This window comes from Raphanus sativus, chromosome 7 (assembly GCF_000801105.2).
Source record: "Raphanus sativus cultivar WK10039 chromosome 7, ASM80110v3, whole genome shotgun sequence".
NCBI lineage: Eukaryota > Viridiplantae > Streptophyta > Magnoliopsida > Brassicales > Brassicaceae > Raphanus > Raphanus sativus.
In genome coordinates this window covers 16,585,702-16,601,586 of record NC_079517.1, presented here as the reverse complement: position 1 = coordinate 16,601,586, position 15,885 = coordinate 16,585,702, and the positions used below count along the sequence as shown (strand labels likewise).

The window sequence follows — 15,885 nt, the reverse complement described above, 5'->3', positions numbered from 1 at the left end:
GATTTTTCAAGCTCTAAAATTCCTCTTATAGGACTTGTTTAGAGATTTTTAAAGAGGTGGAGAAAGTGAAGAAAATGGTGTGCCCTGTTCCCAAGTTACTTGAGGACTCTGTTAGGCATTCCCTTTTTTTTTTTTTGAGCAAACGCATTTCCTCTTGTAACAAATTGTTTCACAGAGCCATTTTTTCCAATTAAAATTTTAAATGTTTCTTTTTGTGCTTACTGTAACTTCCTATATTCCTATTTGAAATATGCTCTGATTGTATTAATCTGAGGATAATGCTTCACACAAAGTCACTAAACTGGAAATGCCTTGTAAGTCTTAGTGCTGGGCTGAGCGGACATGTTCCTTCTTCATCAATGGCTATAATCACAAACTCTCTGATGCTGCAAATCACAAGCACAATTCACAAAAAACCATATTAGCCCTACAGCTTTATATACCGTGACTGTAGGATATGCATAAGGCTCTTTAGACAAAGAGTATAATTGTTGAGAGTTTTGTAGTAGCTGAAAGCAAGTTGCACAAAAAAAAAAAGGTAGTAGCTGAAAGCAAAGAAAAAGGAGCGTAACCTTTAGAAGTAGCTAGGGAAATCCATCATCCCATACTCAAGAGCTGCGCAGACAGAGCGAAGGTTCAATTATTATTATTATTACAAAGGCGGTAATCATATTGATACATAAACTGCCGCTGACTTAAAAAAATGTAATGCAAAGAGAGATTCATCAAATCAACAGAGATCAAGGTGAGATTAACAAGTCGAGAACGACGGCCAGGCAAAACACAAAAGAAACGAGGTCTAGTGTGTGTAATGCTATAGCTAAGTTGCAGGCAAAGATTTCTCAATGACATTCTTTAGAATTCTCATATGCATTTTTCTGTTCAGACATAAATGCCATTATCTCCTAATGTTGGAAGCAATTAGAATGTAAACTCACAATCAACAATGCATTCGAAGGCTACTCTGTTCAGCTAAATAGACTTTGAACATAAATTTCTTGCAGTCACACTTAAGTAAAAATAACAATTGAGTAAAACCATCCTTGGGTAATTAAATCACTTAAAGCTACAACAGCAAACAGAAGCAAGATTCAAACTTTCTATCTCATGAACAAGCTGTCAATCCTTGTAAGATCGCTTCCCAGTCTCAGACACTAACACAAAACGGAGAAGGGGTTTCATGTCTCACCGGCGTTAGCGGAAGAAGTGGTGGGACCACCATTGGAGGCGGAGCCAGAGGAACGCCTGAGCTTGTGAAGACGAAGCTGCATCTCGGTGAAGAGCTGCATCCTATGACACTCCAACTCCTTAGCGAAACGCATCCTCTGCTTCTCCAACTCAACCATCTCCTTCCTCTTCCTCTCCTCCACCTTCTCGTATATCTTCCCAAACCTCTCTATCGCTTCCGCTACCTCCTTGTAACCCTCCCTCTCCCTCTCCCTCTCCCTCTCCCGCTTCCTGTTCCCTCCTCCGCTCGATCTCGACCTCGACCCATCCGAATCCTCCTCATACGCCGGAGACGCCGCCGCAGCAGCCGCCGCCGCGAACGCGTTCAGATTCCCGCGAAATCCGAGCAGATTATCCCCGCCGAGAGACATAATCGCCGGCGCCGGACGTCTCGAGATCGCCGATCTCGGAGCCACGGGAACCGGGACGATCGACATCGGCAGCGAATGAGACGGTCTCTGGTTGTTATCAGGAGCCGCGCCAGACGACGCCGGGAACGTTTCCCGGAGAAGCTCGTCGAGATCGGAGAAGAAAGGCCACGCGCTGACGCGCGATTCCGAAACCCTAGCCTTCTCGGCCTTGTACTTCTTCTTCAGCGTGTCGATTCGGTTTTTGCACTGCACGTCGGTGCGGTACGGCTGCGATTTCGCGGCGGAGACGTGGCGCCCGGTGTTGAAGTGGCGGTCGTTGACGGCGTTGGCGACCTCCTGCCAGTGTTTCTGACGGAGGCTGCCTCGGCCGAGGTCGACGTAGCGGCGGCCCCAGGCTTGGATGAGCGTGAAGGTCGCTTCCTCGCTCCAGTAATCTTCTCGGGATAGCGTCGACGGGGAAGGACGAGAAGATCCCGGCGAAAAGGAATCGTTGACGGCGTCCTTCATACCGTTAACTACGGCGAGTTAATGAGGAGGAGGAGAGAAACGGATGGTGGACGGTGACGGTAACGGAATTGAAGAGGACGGAGGATTTTTTTAAAAACAAAGGGACCCAAAAAAAACAAACAAACGAGTGTGTTTTGCTTTTTTGTGCATGTACTAAGCCGTGAGCAAGCTAAACGAGCCACCCACAGCTAGTCTATATATACACTATCTGTGAGAATTATGATATAACAGTATAATTTATACTCTATTGCTAATTTGCATTTTCTTAATTATTATTGTTAAGGAGAATAATGAATGAATGTTGACTACTAAACTATAATTCCTCAAAGTAAGATTTTTTAGGGTTTTTTTGTATTTCACAAAGATAGACTTTTCATATTTTTTTAGAAAAAAATAAATGAAAATATTTGATCTAAGTAAATATCTTTAGAAAGTTTATACTAAAAAAAATTGTTTTTATTGTAAACAATTATTGTATTCTTCATACTTGTGAACAATCTGAAAATAGTTGTTTCAGAAACAGAGGAAATACATTCAAGTTATATTATTTTTGTAGAAATAAAATGTGAAAATTTATAGTGAGACTATCTTGGTTATAATTGTGATTTTGGGTTTGGTTATTATTTTCCTATTTTACCTAATATAATTATAATATATGGTTTTAATGCTATACATTTTGATAATTTGTATTTTGTTTTTGAATTAAAACTTAAATAAAAAGAATGATGTGAATGTTGGGAACGAAAGCGAATATACATTTTATTATTTTGGTAAAATTTCCGATTTTGGTTTCAGTTAACATTTTACCTTTTTACCTAAAATAACTAACTATATGGTTTTAATGGTGATAAATGAATTGTAATAATCATAAATAGTATCTAAATGTGTTGATTATTTTTCCCATGGTGAAAGTTTCTGAAACGTAAGACAGGAAATCAAAGGTTTATTTATTTATTTGTTGGAAATCAAAGGTTATTAACTAACTTATCAGATATCATTAGTTGGATGTTTGGTTGTTACTCTCTTTTCATATTCATACAATGCAAATACTAATGATGTCTTGGTCAAACTAAATCATTTTTGCTAAGACATTGCCATATTAGAAAGATCATGATGTTAGGGATATACTCTAATTGTAACACAAAATGCCATATTAGAAAGATCATTGATACATTGCCATATTAGAAAGATCATGATGTTAGGGATATACTTGAATGCTAACACAAAATGCCATTATAAAATTAGAATTGTTTTACATTTTCACTATTTTGCAAATTGGAATTGTTTTATCTGAAAATGAACTTGGAATTATTTCAAAAGGTTTTAAATCTTCACTAAATTGAAATGACAAGGAAAAAGAGTTACACAAAGCTTTTTTGTGGATGAAAGCGCGAAAGTTCTTTTGTACAAACTCAAAGAAGGACCTCTTCTTGCTGCAAAGATTCTATTCACAGAATGAAAAAAAAAAAGATTCAAGAGAAGTCAGCAAAGCGAATACTACTTACTCGCAATCCAGCAAACGAGAAAGTATATCACTGCAGCTAGGCCTTTGTTCTTGTTCTGTCCAACAATCTGCAAACATATCAGAAAGAACATTCCATAACCACAAACAAAGATTCAAAAACATAAGAAAGAAAAAAAAAAACACTTTGAGAATTGGCAAGACCTGCAATAAGCTTTCCCAACGGCCCTTCAGGAATCTCAAGCCGAGCTCCCTCGTAAGCAACAGCGTAAACAACCTGAGAAACATGCAGAAAATGGTTTTATATATGTATATAATTAGATCACTATGGAGTTTTCTTCTTGGTAGATTAGGTATATATACCCGTTCAGGCGGCACTCCTTCCCAAGGTCTGGTTAATGTGCAGAGTTCCCACATTATTACACCTAAGCTGAAGATATCACACTTTTCCGAGAAAGGCTCATTGCGGATAAGTTCAGGAGCCATCCACTCTGGTGTGCCGGCAGAGACTGCATCTCTCATTGTCGTCCCTGTCATTATTCTCGATAGCCCAAAATCGCAGATCTTGACTGTTAATTTGCTGCTCAAAAGACAGTTTGCACTCTTTATATCACGGTGGACTATCCCCATACGATGTATGCACATCAACCCCCTTCCAAAAGTTTCATAAACAAAGTTCTTTGTTACAAATGAATATATGAAGACTTCCTCTTCAGTTACAGTCTTTCCAGAAAAAGTGAATTTACCGGCAAATGTCACGCAGCATCTTTAGTTTCCTGCGCCAGCTTAACTCCTTCTTTTGTCTACTCAAATGCAGCAAGTTATACAGAGATCCCATTTCCATGTACTCAGTGATCAGTGATAATCTTGGAGGCTTTGTGCATGCTCCAAGGAACAGTATAACTACAAGAAGTTGAAGATCTCTGTTAATGAAACTGATACTAAATATCTTACAAATGAAAATTTAAAGAAACAGTTGAGTACCGTTGGGATGTCTAAGTCGGCTGATAGTTATTTGGATGCAGAGAGAGAATGCGCAAAGAAAAGTCAGGAAAGTCTGAAGTTATCACTAAATGTGAATAAAACAGACAAAAGTCTATAGACATACCTAAGAATCGATATCTCATTGCAGAAATCTTCCATGTTCTCAGCTGTTAGGTCTTGCTCAAGGAACACTTTGATCGCAACGTCTGTTCCATTCCAGACTCCTTGGAAGACTTCTCCGAAAAATCCTGGAAGTCAAAAAGATATAATACACAGTCTGTTCTTGAAGGAAACATATGGCCAACAATTTTACAAGAACGCATAAACTCAATTCAAAAACATTTTGAGCTGAAAATTCTCACCAATTCCAACACGAATCCCAACCGTCAACTCAGAGAAGTCTATGTTCCATTCTTCATATGGTAACAATGGCTTATCCTGGAACATGGGAGATCCCAATACTTTATCCCAAATGTGGCTTATATTACGATATGACGATCCATTCTGTTCATAGGATTGGCCTCGGTAGTTTTTGGGTGAAGATGGTAGTGAGATTGCTTTCTGTGGATCTAGTGGTTCCTTGGAAAGGATCGACCTTCCTCCAGACACTTGGTCATGAGCACCAAGATGGAAACCAGAGACCTGAAAAGCAGAAATGTCGTAGTTAAGTCAAGATTCACTGGTCATTATCCAAACTGAGTAGACGTGTTCCAAGAATCATAGTTTTGAGCATGTTGCAATATGAAATAAACATCCACTTGAAATAGATATTGAAGAGAAAAGCGACATAAAATGATAATGCATCCGAAGGTTCTTTGTTTTCAGCATTTTAACTTCTATCATTACAAGCTATCATTCCTAAATTTCTCTAAATATCAGTAAGCTACATTATATAGAAATATTTACGTACATTTGTCTGGAGATGAGGGCCTTCGGTTCTGTCATTTGGAGAGTTAGGAGATGAACCATCATCACATTGCTCTTTTGAGAGGCGATTCTGCTTCAACGCTTCATTCATTGCTCGTACTGCCCTGAAAAATATTAGAACCGTTTTATCATCAAAATTACAAAACACTGAAGCTCCGTGTTCAAAACAGTAAACGGTCTATAAATCTGAACGTAACTGCACTGAGCTAACTATCATTGTAATTGCTGAAACTCTTAGTTCCATATATTGAATGTTTTATAGCTAGTGCGGTAAGAATATGTGAAACCAACTAAAAAAAAAAATTCCATAAGATAGTGTACGATTAGTTTTGTCAGAATTGGATCATGTATGAAATCACAAGTGAGAAAAAAAAATAAAACTGAAGACTGAATAAATGCAACCTACAGCTGTTGGGTTTATTAAAACCAGAAAAGGTTGTTAATGGCGGAACTATATATGTTACCGGAATGCAGATGTTTCAAAAGCCATTATACTGGCTCTGCCATGCATATGATGGTCAATGAGCCATAACTAAACACTCACCTAACGATATCATCACCAATTTCAGGAGTTATACTAATGCTTCTCCTCCTTATTCTCTTAGTTTCCAGTTTTGCTCCTCCAACAGACTTGGAGCTGCACATGAATACTGAATACATAAGCATTTTTAACAAACTTTAAAGGCACAAGAACTAAGTTCTCTGACTATTAATGCAGAAACTAGACATAAGAAGTAGGTAAGCACTAAACCAGACTAACAAACAACCTGACCTCTTGCAGCAATAATTTTAGATCTCTAAAACTGAAAGCTCAAATCAGATTTACAAGAACTTTTCCTTCTACGTTGCCTAGGAAAAAAAACATAACCAACCTTGATTTGGCAACATCACCGGTGAAATCTTGTGCAAAATTCCTGTCGCCACTTAATATGGACCTTGTACGTGTTCGGAAGGAAAGATGCTCGGGACTGCATACGTGATACAAATAAAGCGTCTAGGAAATTTAAGAATATCCAACTATCAAACTCAGTTGGTTTCAGAATGCATAAACGTATTCAATTCAACAGAGATGAGAGTAACCTGGAACCAGCAGTTCTCTGATCAGCAATGAACTTTCTCCGGTTCTGCCGCCAAAAATCATTAGCAATGTTTGACTCGCTCTTTGAGAAACTGGAGAACATAAGATACAAATATTGACGCATGGTTCTCTATTCCAATCCTCCTTTTCAAATAGAACAGAAGGAATCTACAAACATGGAGTTGATTCATAACAAAAAAGCCCAGTAAAAACAAAGGCTCATCACCTTAATTTTCTCTCTAGCATGGAGGCAGATCGTAACAGCATATTCCTTGATGGTGGACCAGACATATTTCGAGGCCCTTCCACTTTCCTGTGAAACAGAAGACTTTCATCTTTTTCTGCACTGTAAAACAACAATAATTAGAAACTCTGCACACCAATGCCTGAAAGCTTGAGTATTGAACAAAAGCTAGAGTACACGCTACACTAATAAACTTAGATGTAACAGTTTAAAATTTCAATGTCTACTTACTTTTCAAGCTCTGGAAAACCAAACATGGGACTATTTGGCTCCAAAGGTGAATCGCAAGAGTCGTTCTCTGCAGAATCACTTTCCCCTGCCGCTGAGATATGACTCATATATATTGCTTTGGTAGATAGAGGAATAAGCTGACCAGGAGACCTCATTAGATCAACCAGCATTTCCACAGAATGAAGAAAAACCGTAACAGAAATATGCTTGTATGAGTCTACACTCTCAGCAGCTCCATCACATGACAAACCCTGACCAAATACAAGTAAACCAAAATACATAGCAATTTTAAAACTGGTCAAAATATTTGGCATTAAAGACATGACCAATCTATATAAACTAATCAATCACATGCAAAAAGTGGAGTAATGCTCAAGATCACAGAGCACATTTGAATACTTACAACTACAAGCCTGCTTTGAAGGCCAACCGTATCAGCTAAAACTTTGAACAAGATAGCTCGAGGACGACAAGAACCATTCTTAATCTGTCCTAGCAGCTGAATCCCACAGTTGTCAAGAGATTGTGTAGTTTTTGCCGGGTTATGCAGAGTAGATTGCTTATAAACATTTTCCACCTGCCAGACAAATTCCAACAAAGGTTTCTTGATAAATAAATAAAAGGAATAAACAAATGCTTGCTCTTCGTGCATCAATAAACATTTTGGACGTTTATTGTAAAGCCCGGAGAAAAAGGCAAGCAAACAATGATACACATTTCCTAGTATAGCACTTTTTCCAAATAATGTATGACAAAACATGCAATTGACCATATATAAGCAAGTCTCAACTGCTCTTACCAGACCAGCAATTTTCTTGAGAATAGCAGCTGGTTTTGAGTTAAATCCACTGACAAGTTTGGTAATCAACTGCTTTTGCCTGAAAAGCTTTTGATCTTTATGAAAATCAACAAGAATCACATCGGCCTTTAGACCCTCGTCGCCCAGAGCATGAAGATCTTCCAATGTAGGAATGCTATTAAACAGCTGCTTCAATCTACTATCCTGTAAACATTTAAAAAAAAAATTAATATTGTGAAAATGAAAAAAAATGAGAGAAAAAGATGTATCTAGGCACTGAAACGTTATTGAAAACAGAGCTAATATCAAAAGAAAAAAAAAAAAAAGAAGGTTACCGGGATGAGGGAATAGAAGCCATTTGGGATGGGGTCAGAAAGCGAACCAGTGGTCCAAAGAATATTTGAAGCAGTATTAGCAATGGAGGTCTCTTGTTGTGATCCCAGATGAAGAGAACCAAATCTCTCAACAGAATCTGAAGGCCACCAGGTTTCTGGCCCAGCATCATCATCATCTCGTGTATCTCCCATTGCCTATTTCCTTAAGGTCTAAAAATTATATCAGCTCCTAACTTATCCCACAAAAGGAACAGTTGAGTAGCAAAAATTATATCAGCCCTAAAATCAAGAGAGAGTGAAATCATGAGCAGTCCAAAACAGTTCATTACTGCGATCCCTCGATCTCATCTTAAAAGTTATAAGCTTACTTTCAGAGCAGAGCCATGTTCAGTAAAGCTTCAATTGCAATTTGAAGTGGCAAAGAAAAAAGCAGGAAAAAAAATTGAATAGGTGGGAGGGGGAGAGTTCGTGAAATCACCGCAAATCAGATCCACTGGATTCAAATTTCTGATTTGATGAAGTATACGAAATCAAACTACATAACAAAACAAAGTCAATCTCACTACTAAGACAGATGCAACCGAAGAGCTATGAGTTACGTACACACTCACACAAACAATCAGCCAGCATATTCGTTTTTGATTTTTTATATACTTTTGATTTTAAATTTTTGATTTTTGTTTGGTAGTACCACACTACAAAAAAAAGAGAGAGTGATGGGATTTTAGGAAAGTGATGAAGACGAGAGGGAAAGGAAGTTGATCATGTGGGAGACGACGATTGACGATGCCGAAATCACGTGCGACTTTATGAGTCACGTGCTCAAAACTAGATTCACCTCTCACCGACTCACACCTGCTGTCATCACACGTCCTCCCTCGTGTGAGTCTCACTAACGTCGCTTCTTCTTTTTTTTTTTTTGTGGTAATCTTATAAAATGTTTGTACAAAAGTAACTTGTAATACAGAGAGATTTTTAACAATTTGATATTTGGTGATGATTCTTGTTGACCCTCTGCATTTGTCACCGACACCTTGACTTTCTACAAAAATATCACTACGGTTTGTTGAACAAACCGGTATCCAGACACGACGACCAGTTTCTGGTTCTTCATTCAACCACCAATTCAAATGATAGATGCACTTTTTCTTCAGCCGTTAACTAATAAAAACAAAAAGAATGTTCATTCAGACAATTTCAAAACACAGGAGAAGCCCTTCTACACACAAACCTACAAGGACCGCTTAAGAAAGCCAAATAGACAAAAGATCACTAACTAAATCATCAACCAAACTAGAAACTATCTCTCCTTCTATATCAATGCCTTCCTCAAACATCTCTCTCTCATAACCGACCCATCTCCCTTCCAAACAGCTCATGTCATGATCCACAAGCTCGTCTATCATCATCTCTCTCATCTTCTTCAACCCTTTAACTTCTCTGTTCACTTCTTCAGCCAGCAAATCTCTATTCTCCAACATCATCATCATCCCTCCTTTGCAGCTTCCAACTAACATCCTATCAAACTTCACTGCTAAGCACTGATTCACACAATCAAAAAGCACCTTTCTTTCGATCTTTGTTGACGTTGCAGCACCTCGTGAGCGTTCCATTTCATCGAAGAGGCTCGAGGGTAGTAATAGTTCATTAGTGGCTGTCCCTGAGGCGAAGTAGTCTTGAAACATGAGCTGGCCAGAGTTGAGGATCTCAGTTATGTACTCAAGCTCCCAATCGAGTTTTGCTGCTGTGGAGTCTGTTTCATCTAAGGTTTGGTATGAATCGCTTGATGAAACCCAAGTGAGTTCTTGATCTGATGAGCTCTGTTTCATGCCTGAAAAAAAAAGACAACAACACTAAGCGTATTTAGCTGCAAAAAAAATCTAACCAATTCAATACCAAGACATTAGATTTGCATTCATGGTGTGAAATACACAACCTAAGGTATTAGAAAGGGAGAAAAACAAGACATGAATTGACAACAAAGACATACCATATTCTCTGTCATGTCTGCAATCTGAGAAACTTTTGTTGCTGGAGAGTGCGAAATCATCGGCCTCCGTAAGAGTATTGAAGCTACTAACTTCTTGTTCTTCTCCCTGTATCATCTTCTTCTTCTGTAAGGAAGCAAAAGACAAAACTTTTGTTAGATGTTGGCAAAGCATTTGATATAATACAACAGTGAAACTGCATTTTGTGGATACTAACCTGAGATTCCTGGTTGTTAAAGAATGAAGTACAGTCAGACACAGATTCACTCTCTGTTAACTCATTATCAAGACTGTTTTGAGTCGTTTGGCCTTGTCTTGATGGCGATAAAGTTATCCTGTTCGCTCTACCATCTGAAATGGAACTCGAACACTCTTCTTGGATCAAGCTAGAGCTAGATGTTTCAATCTTCAAGGTCAATTCCCTGAGTTTTTGCTCCAGAAGCGCATTTAAGGAGTCACCCCCTATCACATTATATTTAACAGCAGACTCTGCATCTTGCTTGGTGCCTTGTGAGCGAGATGGTAAGCCTTTGATCGAAGACGAGAAGGTGAAAGATATCACATCCGTTTCCCTTCTCTGATCAGTTTTAGAGTCACCATCAGTGGAAATGTTGCATTTTATCGACTTCTCACCCCTTTTGATCCGTTTATCCTCGTTGATTCCTGGTTCCTGCACCCCATTTCGTGGCTTTTTGCTGCGAGGAAGATTCTTTCTCCGGTGTAAAGGTTTTTCTGCTGATGTCATAGTAGAAACCGAGCTTTTCGATGTTGATCCACTGTCCAAAAGAACCTTGTTTACAACTTTGTTCATTGGTTTCCTACTTTGCTGATTGTCTCTGCAGTTTTGCTTCTGGTAGTTCTGCTTGAGCACGTTCTTCCCTGCGCTCACGGAACCTCCTTTGAGGCTTTTTACTGGACGGTTCTTAGCTTCTGCTTTCTCCTTCTGTCCTGAAGATGTCCTTTTGTTTCCACTTGTTAAGCTGTTGTGTCTCTGATTACTACTACTCTTTGCTTGTGCAGAGAAAGAAGGCGGTTTCAGTTCACAACTGCTTTTCACCAAAGATGTAGTTTTAGTCTGGTTTTGATCTCCCTTAAGGTACTTACTGCTACGAGTATTGTCATTAGAGACTTGAGTGCATGAAGTTGAAGCTTTCTGTGCTGCTTCTAGTTTCTCCTTCAAATCTCGAATCCTTAATGGAACTGGAGAAGAAGAATCTGACGATGGAACCACCCTTGTTCTTGCCATCATCCTTGGACTTGACTCTATCATTCTTGAAGCAGCTTCCATAACATAAGCAGGGTTCCTAGATGGAACAAACCCAGGGTTCCTTATAGGTGACAAGAGCTTGTTGTGGGTGACAGAGATCGGTTTAGCAGATCTTGGAGGTAGAGTTTCAGTTTGAAACCGCTCAATCATCCGCTTATGCGGACCTTTACTGGTTCTTGAATCCAAAGGATCCCAAGAAACGCCATCAAATTCACTCTGATGCTCAGCATTAGCTTCCCAAGTGTTTGCCTGACGTGAGGATCTGAGGAAGTATGGATCAAGACTAGGATTAACCCTTGGTTCCATAAGGTTTGGTTGCGGTATACACTCCAAACCCATGAGCCTCGCTACCACACTCGGTGCTTTAGCCACATTGCCATCATCACTAGTTACAGAGGATGCACAACAGCTAGAGTTGCTTCCCTGGTTGAAAGTTGAGTTCTTTACTGACTGATCAACCTCAAACTGTTTAAACAGATCACACAAGAGGTGTAACACAATCAGCCCATGACATTCACTAAACCAACACACACACATGAAACAAGGAAAATGGTAATGAGAGCAAAAGGCTTACAACAGAATGTCTTGTAAGAGAGGGGTTGTGAACATTCTCTTTTGCTTGCTTTGATTCTTCTGTTTAAAAATAAGAAACTTCAGGTTGCCTTAATGTATAATGTTTATACAGAACACAAAAGGATGAAATATCATACCAGAGATCTGTGAGATATTAGATGAGAAAAGCTTCTTCCTTGATTTTCCAGGCCAATCAAACAGATTTAGAAACGCTCCTCTAGGTCGTTTCCTCTCGACAATGTCCATTTTATTTTCACCTATATGGTTAACAACAGTTGAATCGATCTCAGTGGAATGGAATTACAAGACGCTGGAGTCCCATCAAAACAACAACAAACACAAATGAATCACACATTGAATTAGCGTTTATTATTTTTACCTCTCAGTTACTCAGGATGCTAAAGTCTTCACCTTTTACTTATAGATCCCATCCATTAAGTGTAGTTTTTTTCAGAAACCCTTGTGGAAGATCGACCAAAGATCTCAACTTTATCTCTCTCGCTCACAATCCCACTCCGTAATCAAGAAAGATTTGTTTTTTTGTGCTGTTTAGGATGCTAAAGTTCTTGCCTTTTACTTCTGTAATGTGATTGATTCTCAAACACAATAAGGACGAGAGAAGATTAGGGATTTTGTGAAGTGGGTCAGATCAGGAAAGATGATACAGGTTTGGGATTGAGGGTTTGAGCATAAGAGATTAGGGATCTAGAGGTTGAGAGAGCTAGAAGCTGAATGAGAGGTTAAGTAAAGAGTTTGAATTGAATTGAAATGACGACAGAGATAGCCGTTGCAAAGTTAGATAGTCAGAGGAAGAGAGAGAGAGAGAGAGAGAGAGAGAAGACAAAGGGAGATTTGAAAGCTCCCTCCTTTGGGAAATTAAAAGTATTTGCTTTTTTCTAGACCCAAAAAGGAAAATCTTTTCTCTCTAAACTATTTGGCTTTTGTTTATAGAATGACATGGTATGTATCAAAGCTTGATAGTGTTCATATTTGAGTATCCTATGAAGTTGGTGAAAGAGAGCATCCTATGAAGTCGAAATTGTTATATGTGGCTAAATAAATATGTGCACGTTTCAATTTTGAACTTTTGTAGTTTCAAACATAAAATAATTTTGAATTTTTTTTTTTTTTTGCTAAAATTTGTTGCATAATTTTGAATTTGTTAGGGGACAGAGAAACACAATTTTAAAAAGGTCATAACGTTTCAAATTTTCAGTTGAAGAACAGATAAACTAAAGACAGCAACTTTATAGTCTATCAGTGCATCAAATATGTATATTCATGTTGATAACGTTTATAAATATGAAACTTATTATATTGACAATTTTTTTTTGGTTTTTAGTCAACAACTTTATCTATTTTGGTATGATTTATATCCCATATTCATGTTTGATACACATCTAATAATTATATCTAAATCATGAAAATTTTATAGAGATTTTATTTTATTAATATATGTAATTGCTATTAAATCAAATAAATTTTGATCTACGTAGAAAAACTTCAATAGATCTACGGTATGTCGCTTTTAGATACTTATATTTTTTCTTTGTTTTGTAGAAAATGTCTGACATTTTTTACTACATAAAATATTATTTTAGTATCATAATACAATTTATATTTAATTTCAGTTTGATATCAACTGCATGATGTATTAATTTATAAATAATTTTATTTATTTCAAACACTATTGATTTAATAAATATATTTAATAAAAATATAAATGAATTTCAATAATTTTAAAAAATATGTGAAACATAGATACTTTTTTTTAAACAGTATTACTTCAAAGAAAGACGATTTTATTAGTTATCTTTTTGACGATTTGGAATGAAAATATACATATTAACTTTTGCGTGACAAAGAAAAAATATTAACTTGTATGGCCATTCTATAAGTCCGTTGGTGTCATGGTGAGGTCAAGAAAAATGTATGGTTGGTGAATTAAAAGACCTTCGATAAAAGAAAACAGAGAAAGTATAGGCCCATCATATATTCTGAAGGAAAATAATAACGGCCGAAAGAAGTGAGGCCCATTAATTCCCAGGGCAACCAGGTCAATGATAAAATCCTAAACCACAGTCACTTCATCTCTCTTCTTCCTCTACCTTAAACCCTAATCTCTTCCCTCCGCAAACCTCTCAATGACAACCGCCGCACCCTCCCAAGACCAACTCCTTCCACCTCCACAGACCACGAGAGTAAGCCCCAAGACTGTCCACGAAGCCGTCACCTCCCTCCTCAAATGGAAAGCCGAAAAATCAAAAACAGAGAAGCCACAGCTCCTGGAGCAAGACGAGTTCGTGTACCTCATCGTCACCTTAAAGAAGATCCCACAGACCAACCGCACGAAGCCTCACCGCATCCTCCTACCTCACCCTCTCATCGACACGGAGGCAGACTCCTCCCCCGAGCTCTGCCTCATCATCGACGACAGAGCCAAAAGCGGATTAACGAAGGAGGACGCGAGGAAGAAGATCGAGTCCGACGGGATCCCGATCACGAAGATCCTCAAGCTCTCGAAGCTCAAGACGGATTACAAGGCCTTCGAGGCGAAGAGGAAGCTCTGCGACTCTTACGAGATGTTCTTCGCGGATCGGAGAGTGATTCCTCTGCTTCCGAGGTTGATCGGGAAGAAGTTCTTCGCCAGCAAGAAGATCCCCGCGGCGGTTGATTTGAAGCATAGGAACTGGAAGGAGCAGATTGGGAAGGCTTGTGGATCGGCTATGTTTTTCGTTAGGACGGGGACGTGTAGTGTTGTTAAAGTTGGGAAGCTATCGATGGAGAGCGATGTGGTTGTTGAGAATGTGATGGCGACGTTGAACGGTGTCGTTGAGGTGTTGCCTGGTCAGTGGAAGTATGTTAGGTCTTTGCATTTGAAGCTGTCTGAGAGCTTGGCGTTGCCTGTTTATCAGAGTGTTCCTGATTTGAAGCTGAAGATCGATGCTTTTGGAAGTGAGGATGGTGTTGTTGTTGAGGAAGAGAACAAGAAGAAGAAGAAGAAAGGTGAAAGTGTTGCTGTTGATGGTGGTGAGAAGAGTGATGCAGTGAAGGGGAAGAAGAAGAAGGGTAGGATTCATGAGGTTAGGTATATGGATAGTAATGTATCTGAAGTGCTTGATGAAGACGAGATTGGTGATGTTGAGGTTAGTAATGAGATTGTGGAGTCTAGTGGTGATAAGGAGAAGAATATGAAGAAGAGGAAGAAGGAGGTAAGTGTGGTTGCAGAGGCTGAGAAACCTCCTAAGAAGAAAGTGGTGGCCAAGGGGAAGCTGAAGGAGAAGAGTGAGGATGAGTTAAAGCCGAAGAAGAAGACAAAGATTACTAAAGAAGAGTCTGGTGGTGGTTTGAAACCGAAGAGTAAGAAGAGTGTGCTTAGAAAGTAATGCAATAGAAGATCAGAGAGTTAACTCTTTTTTGCTTCTCTTGCATGATTTATGTTTTTATCTTAGTGCTGATTACATTTTGGAGTCTTTCATATCGTGTACTGCTGCTTCTCTTGAACATCTTAACCGGTGTGAATGTGAACCCTTCTACTTTATAAACGAGTGTTTTATCTTGAATCATTGCAATCGCTTCAGTGATAGTAATATGTTAACATAGTAACAAGATCTTATATACATATGGCTCACCGAAGGTTAACTCTCTAGACAATTTTATCTACTAGAATCTCATTAACTGTAAGACTTGATATATAGACATGAAATAACCTAAGGCGAAGAATCGATGAAAATAAGTAATAACTAAAGCTCCTTAGAGGTAAAAGAAAAAACTAATCTTGGTTTTTTTCTCCAGTTCATATGGCTGTAGAAACTTTATGCCTGCTTTAATGCTTCGTAGAGAGCACTGCAAGTGATCTTTTAATGGTGTAAAGAAAGAAACAAAAGCTGTT

The 15,885-nt window shown here is 38.6% G+C and overlaps 4 protein-coding genes across 5 annotated transcripts; 1 reads left to right on the top strand and 3 right to left on the bottom strand.

Moving 5' to 3' along the window:
• Positions 1–147: 147 nt before the first annotated feature.
• Positions 148–2,281, bottom strand: LOC108817342 (trihelix transcription factor ENAP2). The gene is made up of 3 exons (XM_018590002.2): positions 1,190–2,281; positions 573–615; positions 148–386 (listed from the first exon to the last, which is right to left on the bottom strand). Exons 1-2 carry the CDS (start codon positions 2,103–2,105, stop codon positions 575–577), a joined length of 957 nt encoding a protein of 318 aa, XP_018445504.1. The 5' UTR covers positions 2,106–2,281; the 3' UTR covers positions 148–386; positions 573–574.
• A 1,039-nt stretch (positions 2,282–3,320) lies between these two features.
• LOC108817340 (probable serine/threonine-protein kinase SIS8) lies at positions 3,321–9,052 on the bottom strand. The gene is made up of 17 exons (XM_018589999.2): positions 8,534–9,052; positions 8,166–8,444; positions 7,831–8,034; positions 7,435–7,608; positions 7,032–7,282; positions 6,783–6,902; positions 6,559–6,648; positions 6,351–6,446; positions 6,023–6,115; positions 5,462–5,582; positions 4,914–5,193; positions 4,676–4,799; positions 4,552–4,571; positions 4,314–4,470; positions 3,931–4,219; positions 3,772–3,844; positions 3,321–3,677 (listed from the first exon to the last, which is right to left on the bottom strand). The coding sequence occupies exons 2-17, from the start codon at positions 8,355–8,357 to the stop codon at positions 3,607–3,609; spliced, it is 2,355 nt and encodes a 784-aa protein (XP_018445501.1). The 5' UTR covers positions 8,358–8,444; positions 8,534–9,052; the 3' UTR covers positions 3,321–3,606.
• A 244-nt stretch (positions 9,053–9,296) lies between these two features.
• LOC108814233 (uncharacterized) lies at positions 9,297–12,895 on the bottom strand. The gene is made up of 6 exons (XM_018586762.2): positions 12,373–12,895; positions 12,131–12,250; positions 11,995–12,053; positions 10,371–11,885; positions 10,156–10,279; positions 9,297–9,996 (listed from the first exon to the last, which is right to left on the bottom strand). Exons 2-6 carry the CDS (start codon positions 12,237–12,239, stop codon positions 9,410–9,412), a joined length of 2,394 nt encoding a protein of 797 aa, XP_018442264.1. The 5' UTR covers positions 12,240–12,250; positions 12,373–12,895; the 3' UTR covers positions 9,297–9,409.
• Positions 12,896–14,076: 1,181 nt separating this feature from the next.
• LOC108818262 (uncharacterized) lies at positions 14,077–15,559 on the top strand. 2 transcript variants are annotated; one of them, XM_056991073.1, is made up of 2 exons: positions 14,077–14,374; positions 14,414–15,559. In XM_056991073.1, the coding sequence occupies exons 1-2, from the start codon at positions 14,138–14,140 to the stop codon at positions 15,377–15,379; spliced, it is 1,203 nt and encodes a 400-aa protein (XP_056847053.1). In that variant the 5' UTR covers positions 14,077–14,137; the 3' UTR covers positions 15,380–15,559. The 2 variants fall into 2 exon arrangements, with proteins under 2 accessions (XP_056847053.1, XP_018446672.1); XM_018591170.2 differs by having other exon boundaries at positions 14,078–15,559.
• Positions 15,560–15,885: the final 326 nt, after the last annotated feature.

Bases quoted from the DNA above. Each gene is read 5' to 3' on its own strand.
- LOC108814233 (XM_018586762.2), bottom strand. From the start codon at position 12,239: ATGGACATTGTCGAGAGGAAACGACCTAGAGGAGCGTTTCTAAATCTG. The intron at 12,054-12,130 runs GTATGATATTTC...ATTTTTAAACAG, and splicing joins TAATATCTCACAGATCTCTG to AAGAATCAAAGCAAGCAAAA. The intron at 9,997-10,155 runs GTATGTCTTTGT...TTTTTTTTTCAG, and splicing joins CAGACATGACAGAGAATATG to GCATGAAACAGAGCTCATCA.
- LOC108817340 (XM_018589999.2), bottom strand. From the start codon at position 8,357: ATGGGAGATACACGAGATGATGATGATGCTGGGCCAGAAACCTGGTGG. The intron at 7,283-7,434 runs GTAAGTATTCAA...GTATTTGGTCAG, and splicing joins TTCAAAGCAGGCTTGTAGTT to GGTTTGTCATGTGATGGAGC. The intron at 5,194-5,461 runs GTACGTAAATAT...TCTGCTTTTCAG, and splicing joins GCCCTCATCTCCAGACAAAT to GTCTCTGGTTTCCATCTTGG.
- LOC108818262 (XM_018591170.2), top strand. From the start codon at position 14,138: ATGACAACCGCCGCACCCTCCCAAGACCAACTCCTTCCACCTCCACAG.
- LOC108817342 (XM_018590002.2), bottom strand. From the start codon at position 2,105: ATGAAGGACGCCGTCAACGATTCCTTTTCGCCGGGATCTTCTCGTCCT. The intron at 616-1,189 runs GTGAGACATGAA...CTGTCTGCGCAG, and splicing joins CACTTCTTCCGCTAACGCCG to CTCTTGAGTATGGGATGATG.